Consider the following 8,539-nt stretch of genomic DNA (forward strand, 5'->3'; position numbering starts at 1 on the left):
GTGTTATTGGCGTTGAACAAAATAACCAAGTGGCTCCCACATTGGCTGGCCTTTCTTTGGCACCCACTAACCACGTGGTGCTCGAGAAACACTGAATCGCGTACTCAAAAGGAGTCGTATTTGACGATTCACAATTTTGAATTCCAATACACTCGTAAGATTAAAATTGAAAACATTAATTAGTATTGTTAGAAAAGGTAGAAAGGAAAAAAAAAAAGAAAAGGAAAAAAAGACTTAGAGGAGCTTCCCACGTTCAACCAATCCTCAGTAACCATGTCGTCTACCTTGTTCTCACTCTGGAGTCAGAATCCAACACTCTCTCTCTAAAATCCATTGGGGATCTCTTTGCTTTTTTACACGAAATTACCATCAAAACAAACACTGTCTTGTTACATCTGCACCCAGTCCAATTCCATGTTTCCACTCAACACCACACCACGCTTCAGTTTCTACCAATACTAGGGTTTTCTTTCTTTCACGAACCTCAACTCAAATTCATGTTCTCCAATTATTGATTCTCTCTCTCCGATTCGATTCGGTTAGATTCGATTCGATCTTCCTATGGAACAACCGCTTCAACCGGAAACAGCCTCCAGCCTCGGCGCTTCCGAGAGGGCGGCGGCGGAGGTCTTGAGCCGCGGTGTTAGGGATTTGGAGGAGTCGCGGCTCGTTGGAGCTCCTGTCTCGCTCGCTCGCGATGTTGACATGGCGGAGAGAGACGGTGGTTGTAATTTGGAGGTCACCGTCGTGGACGGTGGCGCCGTTTTGAAAAGGAAGCGGGGTCGACCGGCGAAGGGGATTCCGAAAATGACTCCTCCTTTGAGGCAGAAGAAGGACGAGGAGGATGTTTGTTTTATATGCTTCGATGGTGGGAGCCTCGTTCTCTGCGATCGCCGGTGAGTTATGATGATTTAGCAGTTGTTTCACTTGGTGGTTATTTATACAGAGATTCGGGGACCTTTAATTGCTCTTTATTGGGCACTTGGCAAAAATTTGATTTTGTCTTTGTGTTTATAAATTCTATCTCCACTTGGCTTTTAGCTCGCAATTAAGGTGGCTTATGCGTTACTGAATTGTAATCATTCGAGTCAATATTTTGCAGTATTTATTTATTTCTCTTTCTCTCTTTTCATTTCCTTTTTTAGGGGTTGTCCAAAAGCGTATCATCCCTCGTGTATTAAACGAGACGAGGCTTTCTTCCGTTCAAAGGCCAAATGGAATTGCGGTATGTTGCTTCTTAAACTGCGTTTCTTCTTACTTGTCTTTACTTTGCTGGCATACCATTATTAACATGCAATTGGATTTAATTTCGTTAACCTGATTTGATTTTTGAAATATAGTTCAATTCCCTATGCACGCGTCACTTCTTTGTGTTTTTGCTGGAGACGTTTGAATAAATGTCTTAATTTATACAGAATCAACTCGTTATTCTCTAACGCTATTCATCTATTATCTCGTTTAATAGTCTCGTAGTTATTACATTTGCCAATTAATGCACGCTCACTCCTTATTTTTGAGAAGTTAATCGCCTCTATTTGTTTCGGATTTTAGTAATTTAGTATGTATTAAATTGCATAGCTTTCTTTTAATGAACATTCAATTTTGTGCTACTCAGGCTGGCATATATGTAGCAGTTGTCAGAAGGCATCCCATTATATGTGCTATACTTGTACGTATTCTTTGTGCAAGGGATGTACAAAGGATGCTGATTTTGTCTCTGTCAGAGGAAATAAAGGTTTATGTGGAATATGCATGAGAACGATAATGCTGATTGAGAACAGTGCCCCGGGAAACAAGGAAACGGTACGCTAAACTTTTTTATCTGTGCTGGTACACTCATACTATTTACCCCCTACACTCCTCTCTCTATTTCTTATGTATGCCAGGAGAGGAAAAAGGTGTGTGGGGGGCGGGGAGTTTACTTGATGTTGAGTTAATGATTCACTATTCCATGATGGTCTAATCTTTATCTTTTTTCTGCCCTTGTGCTGCTCTTACAGTGTGAAGTGGATTTTGATGACAAAAGCAGCTGGGAGTATCTTTTCAAGGTGTATTGGATGTATTTGAAAGGGAAGCTATCTCTAAAGCTTGATGATCTCCTTCGAGCTAAAAACCCATGGAAAGGTGATGCACCTATTAGTTGTAAGGTTCAAACTCCCCATGAACTTTATCATCTTAAAGATGACAAAGGTTCTGGTTCTGGTTCTGAGAACTCCTGTATAGACATAGAATCAAATAATTTGAAAAGCAAGAAGTTCAAGAGACAGCCGCAGCTTCTTAGTAAGGGAGATTGCTTTGATAGGATAAATTCAGGTGGTGACAGCATTGTGTCTTTGCCTGAATGCCCAAAATGGGCATCAAAGGAGCTTCTAGAGTTTGTTGCACATATGAAAAATGGTGATACATCACTCCTGTCTCAATTTGATGTCCAGACTCTCTTGCTGGAATATGTAAGGGAGAACAGTCTTCGTGATCCTCAACAGAAATCCCAAATTGTTTGTGACTCTAGACTAGTAAATTTGTTTGGAAAAGCTCGTGTTGGCCATATTGAAATGCTAAAGCTCCTTGAATCGCACTTCGTTATAAAAGACAATGTCCCAACCGTAAATACTTTTGGAGCAGGAATTATTGGTGCTGTTGCCAGCGAGCGGGAGGCCACTGACAATTACAATAAACAGTTGATGTTAGTTAATGATACGAGATGTAAAACACATAAAAAAGATGGTGTGCTAGTGCCACAAAATAATCCAGATGTATATGCTGCAATAAATGTTGACAACATTAACTTGATCTACTTGCGGCGAAGTCTGATGGAGAATCTAACTGAAGATACTGAAAAGATTCATGAAAAGGTTGTTGGTTCATTCGTGCGGATAAGAATCTCAAGTAGCGATCAAAAACAAGATATGTATAGGCTTGTCCAAGTTGTAGGTATGTGAGCTTTGACAACATACGATACTCACGGTAAATTTCACTTATTGTAAATTGCATAGGACTTGAAACTGGTGTTGATAACTATTTGTGCAGGTACAGTTAAGGTTGCTGAACCTTACAGAATTGGCACAAGAATGACTGATATTAAGCTTGAAATTTCAAACTTAAACAGGAAGGAGGTCATATCGATAGATGAGATTTCGAATCAGGAGTTCTCTGAGGTGAATGGGATTTTACTTTAATCATATTTCCTTTTGTGGATTCTCTAGAATGTGTAGAAGATTTATGTTTCTTCTATGGGCATTTGCCGATGGTTAATAACTTAATATATTTATTTCACGTCCAGGATGAATGCAAGCGCTTGCGTCAGAGTATACAATATGGGTTCTCAAAGAGATTGACTGTGGTTAGTGTGTATATTATGTCAACTTCCATTAAGTTTCCTGTATTTTGTGCGAGTTCAAGATGACTGTTTTTCTTGGTTGTAGGGAGAGATTCTGGAGAAAGCACTGACACTTCAAGCAATTAGAGTTAATGATGTAAGTTCCTTGCTTTTCTTTTTTGTCTTTTTGAAAAAAAAAAATCTGGTATAGAAATAGAAATATGGTTCATGATTAATGCTTATTTTTATTGTAAGAAAAACTCAATGCATAGAAAATTATATAGAAATTTAATAGGGTACCCTATTATGTGTTAGTTAACTACATCCGCCCTTATCATTTGAATGGCATACCTTTTATTTGCCACTTAACAATTGCCAAGTGCATTCAATGTGTGAATTTGGTGAATTTTTTTGGTAGAAACAGCAATTCTCTTTTCATTATTTCTTTCTTATTTAATTATCTAAGTAATATATATATTTTAAGCATGGTCAATGTCATACTTTAATATTGTATCTTTAAAATTTTATTAAGCGTATTGTTTGTCTAAATTTAAAACTTTGTGCTCTTTTATTGATGTAGTTGCTGGAGGCTGAGATATTGCGGCTTAATCATCTTCGTGATAGAGCAAATGAAAAGGGGCATAGAAAAGAATATCCTTTACCTTTTTATACTATACTCTCTTTTTCACTCCTCTTCCAGTATACTAAACTGTGGGTACTGTATAATGCGTAGTTTGATTCTACAACTATTCATTATCCATAGTTGAAATGTACGCTTACGAATACGGATAAGTTTATGTGAATTAAACAATTAGGGATACCTAGATGAATGAAAGTTATAATGTTTGGATTTCTATGGAGGCATAGAAAGCTACATGTTAAAAAATATTGTAGTTTTATTTATTCATTATTTTGTTTTATTTTATCTTGTACATGTATCTATTCTTGCTTAACTACATTTTTATTTACCGTGTCTGTTAAATTTATATTTGCTTAATGCATAAATGAATCTGCACTCCTGTGATATGGTGCACTATTTTGGTTTTAACTAAGAATTGGACATACATGGAGTTAATATTTGTAAACAATGGAGAAAATTTAACGAGTGGGTCAAGCAATAAATGGGTAGGTGCACATTAGTTGGTGATTGCTTCTCTGCTTATTTATATGTTCCTTGACCAAACTGCACGCACAGAGAATGTGTGGAGAAGTTGCAGCTACTGAACTCACTGGAGGAACGTCAGCGTAGGCTGCATGAAATTCCGGATGTACACTCTGACCCCAATTTGGAGTCATTGTTTGAGTCCGATGAAGATGCTGCAGAGTCAGATGAAAGTAAGCAAGGTAGCATTCATTTACCCTACAGACCTTGTTTTCATGTTTCTTTTAGCAGTTATCCAGACAATGCTTGTCTCATGGTAACTATGACTATGTATAAGCAGATGATAGATGCAGAACCCAAGACTTGCCCAGTACCCACGAGCCAATTGGGAATTTATGCATGATAAAGGATCATATCAACCCTAATGACACAGGAATTGATGATAGCTCTAACTTAGTTGTGACATCAGATGTGTCCAGCGTTCCGGTGGACATTTCATCATCACTCCTCTCTACAGGGATGGAGCTGGCATTACATGATTCTATGAATGACAAATCGTGGCATTATCAAGATCCAGCTGGGAAGGTTCAAGGACCTTTTTCTATGTTGCAGCTGTATAAGTGGAATGCAAATGGAGGTTTTCCTCCAGATCTCAGAATATGGAGGATAGATGAGAAACAAGATAACTCTATATTGTTAACTGATGCACTAAGTCAGAAGTGTTCCAAAAATGTGTCATTGCCATACAACAACCAACTGCTGTCTTTAGGGGCCAGTTTGACATTGGATAATAAAGATAATAGTCAGGATGATGGGAGGAATGCAACAAAGAACGATATTTCAGCAGACAGCCGAATTATTGAGCAGAGTAGGGAACATAAAGTGGATGATATCGCTACCCAGTCTAATGGTAAAGATGAATCTGTTAGGAGCAATGGATGGCTTGACCTGCTGCATGTTAACCCTTCCCTACCACCAACTTCCTTTTCTGAGAAATTGAATGGGAATCCTTCTGATAAATTAAGGAAAGGTCATGGGATTGAGGGAAACTCTGAAGATAATGGAAATTATGGTTCGAACAGAACTTCTGATGGTCAGAGTAATAGTGGGAACAGTCATCAGAAGCAATCAGATAGTGAAGAGATTTCAGGGCAATCTTCTGGACAGAACTGGAAACACCCTAATGTAAATAGTTCTTCCAATTGCTTCGTTACCACACCTTCTCAAGTTTCTGGGACAAAAACATCACCACATAAGCTGGGATTTGATTTGAGTTGTCCCCCTTCCCCTCCACCATGTATTACATCTACATGGCAGGCAATCATTGGCGAACCCACTGATTTTGATGAATCAGTTTCAGATCTGTTGGCAGAAGTGGAGGCAATGGAGTCACTTGGTGGCTTGGAATCTCCCACTTCAATCATGAAATGTGGTGAGGAATTGACTGACGGTTCTAAAAATGATTGTCTCAGTTTTGCAGATGGGCTTGGCCCAATGCTTGATGCAGGTAAAGGTGATGCACTGAGCTCCACTGGTGATTTACACTTACCATCTCAATCCACAGCAGCAGAGGAACCATTACGGCTTGGAGATATTCATCATAATCATCAATATCATCAAAGAATATCTGGGGAGCATTCCTCAAGAAGTTCTGAAGTTAAGGTGGGTACAAAGAATGTTAGTTTTTCAGGTAACCGATGGGTGTCAGGCTCAGAAAATTCACCCATTGTTCCCTCCCCTGCAACCTTGGGCATGGCTATAGACACCACTTGGAGACTTGGGTCAGAGAATACACACTTGGGATGGGGTGGAATGGATCAAAGAAATGCAAACACAGGTTGGGGAGTAGGACAAAGGGCAGTGCAGGAGAATAGGAGCTCGAATTCATACACTTCTGCAGTAACTTCAGGCTTTGGGGATAGCCAAACAAGACATGGCAGTGATCGACTTTCTGTGCCCAGAGATCGGGGTTTTCATGGTTATGGTAGGGAATCAGGTTCTGGTAGAGGCAGAACTGCATGGAACAGGCAACCAATATTTGGTGTTGGAAATGGAGGCTCATATAGGCCTCTGCCCAAAGGGCAGCGAGTTTGTAAATTTTATGAAAGTGGGTGCTGTAAGAAGGGAGCATCATGCGATTACTTGCACCCATAATTTTGAATTCCACTAGCATTGATCACATTTGATTTTTGTAATCCTTAACATATCTGAAGTTGGCTCTTTCCAATTGTTGTAATTTAATCTGACAGTAATAGTCAAGTGGCATAATTTTTTTTTATATGAAATTACTCTAGCATGATTTACCTCTGTTTTTTGTGATTGCTTATTATCAATTTGTCTGCTCATTTTTTTTCTATTCATTCTATTTCTTCCATTTTAACAAAAAATAAAATAAAATCATTCTATTCTTTTGATACCAATTAGTATGAGTACATTCTTGGTATGAGTTCTCAAATTTTTGTCAATAAATTGTTTGAATTGTGAAATCTCAATGGCACTAATACATTCAATTCTGAATGTAGCAGCTTGCCACATAGGCCTCTGCTGGAGTCAGGTGAGTCAGTTACATTAGAAAACAGAAACTGTTCGGGCTATATGTGGCATGACAGAATTGCTGAAGCTGTTTACAGCTCCACTGTTAGTAACTGTCACATTGGATTTGGTGTTTTTCTGTCTAAATTTTGGTGCTATATCACATAACTTTATATGTTTTCACTTTTTTGAATTTCACATATATTTCTGTTTTCAATGATTTGCTTTTTCCCAACATATCACTTAAGGATAATTTATGTGAATGTCACAGTTCTTGAGATTACTGTCAGAAGAATTAGGTGATGATTATTCTCAACGGTCAGCTCAAGAACTTGCTTTGTCAGAAGCTGTTGTTGCTATGCTACTTAGCCTGGAAAAGAAATCTTCAAAGTCTTAAAAAGAAGTTTCATGAATACAATGTGCATGATACAGATACTTTTTTCCTCGACTGTTAAGACCCACATCAGGGACAGTTCTCTATGAACTTCTCTCTGCTTTTCACGCAGATTTAGTTGAAAACATGAAGAAATATACTTGAAGAAGAAAGGGCTATGATGCTAGACATCGTGTGGTGTGGCTCTATGGTGGCAACTTGGCTTGATATCAAGTGGACAAAAATGGTATGTAAAATGAATCTTTTAATTGGTAACTATATGTGATTGGGCAACAATTTGTTATAAGTTGTGGTGATCATGAGATAGCAGTGTAAAGGTTTTTTACTGTTTATACTGTATTAACATTACATATTAAGAACTACTTTTCAGTTTGGTGAACATTGCCTATAAATTCAGCCTGATTTCTAAGTTACATGTTGAGCCTAATTCTAGATGCATGTATATAATCTTTGCTTTAAATTGTCATTTATTAAAAATTTCATATTTAATCCATTCATATTATTTTTTTTTTTTAGTAATTTGGATCCATATCTTCCAGTTATGAAGATGAATGTTCACTTTGCATGAGGCCATTAGACCATAGTTGCTAGTTCTGCATTGGCTTTCATTAAAAAGCAAGAATCAAATAAAGAAGGAAATTAATCAAAAGATAGCAGGTGCGCTAAATAGAAGCAAGGTTATTGGTGCCACTGCATTCGGTGTGTGAACCCTGATGTCTATTACTGGTGGTATGAATACCTCAATGTCTTTCCTAACTGTATTCTGGAATGTATAATTTCAATTTGATCAATTTTTGGCTCCAATTTTGGGTATCCTGATCCCTGTAATTGGAGAAAGTGGATTTGCTGCTGCTGCTAGTGCTGCATGAACTGCTGTTGCTGTTGGTTCTCTTGATTTTAAAAACTGCAATGTTAATATAATGATTGATGATCCCAGTAAAACAAATGACATTTCATATGACCTTGCCAAAAGTTAGGTATGCGATACCGTGAGAATCCAAGAACCCAATTACCGAGAGCACTGCAATTCAGAATTGGAGTAATTGGTTTTCGTTTCTGGCTGCTAGTATAATCGAGTTAGATTTCAATATTGCTGTGATTTACATTCGGAATTGCCATGTAGCTGATGAAGCAAGGGGCAAACAATGATGACTGACATGGTGACATGAGTGTACTTTTTACTGCATTGGCTCGG

The 8,539-nt window shown here is 38.0% G+C and overlaps 1 protein-coding gene across 1 annotated transcript; it reads left to right on the top strand.

Annotated features, from left to right (window-relative positions):
* The first annotated feature begins 244 nt into the window (after nt 1-244).
* On the top strand, nt 245-6,732 carry LOC133291355 (zinc finger CCCH domain-containing protein 44). Its single transcript, XM_061489608.1, has 10 exons — nt 245-896; nt 1,146-1,225; nt 1,616-1,803; nt 2,001-2,931; nt 3,028-3,155; nt 3,281-3,340; nt 3,423-3,473; nt 3,897-3,967; nt 4,506-4,660; nt 4,759-6,732. The coding sequence occupies exons 1-10, from the start codon at nt 562-564 to the stop codon at nt 6,570-6,572; spliced, it is 3,813 nt and encodes a 1,270-aa protein (XP_061345592.1). The 5' UTR covers nt 245-561; the 3' UTR covers nt 6,573-6,732.
* Nucleotides 6,733-8,539: the final 1,807 nt, after the last annotated feature.

The sequence above is a fragment of the Gastrolobium bilobum genome, unplaced genomic scaffold (genome assembly GCF_033153095.1).
Source record: "Gastrolobium bilobum isolate Gb01-03AN ecotype WA unplaced genomic scaffold, APGP_CSIRO_Gbil_v1 utg12132, whole genome shotgun sequence".
Classification (NCBI taxonomy): domain Eukaryota; kingdom Viridiplantae; phylum Streptophyta; class Magnoliopsida; order Fabales; family Fabaceae; genus Gastrolobium; species Gastrolobium bilobum.

Bases quoted from the DNA above. Each gene is read 5' to 3' on its own strand.
- LOC133291355 (XM_061489608.1), top strand. From the start codon at position 562: ATGGAACAACCGCTTCAACCGGAAACAGCCTCCAGCCTCGGCGCTTCC. The intron at 3,474-3,896 runs GTAAGTTCCTTG...TTATTGATGTAG, and splicing joins AAGCAATTAGAGTTAATGAT to TTGCTGGAGGCTGAGATATT. The intron at 4,661-4,758 runs GTAGCATTCATT...ATGTATAAGCAG, and splicing joins GTCAGATGAAAGTAAGCAAG to ATGATAGATGCAGAACCCAA.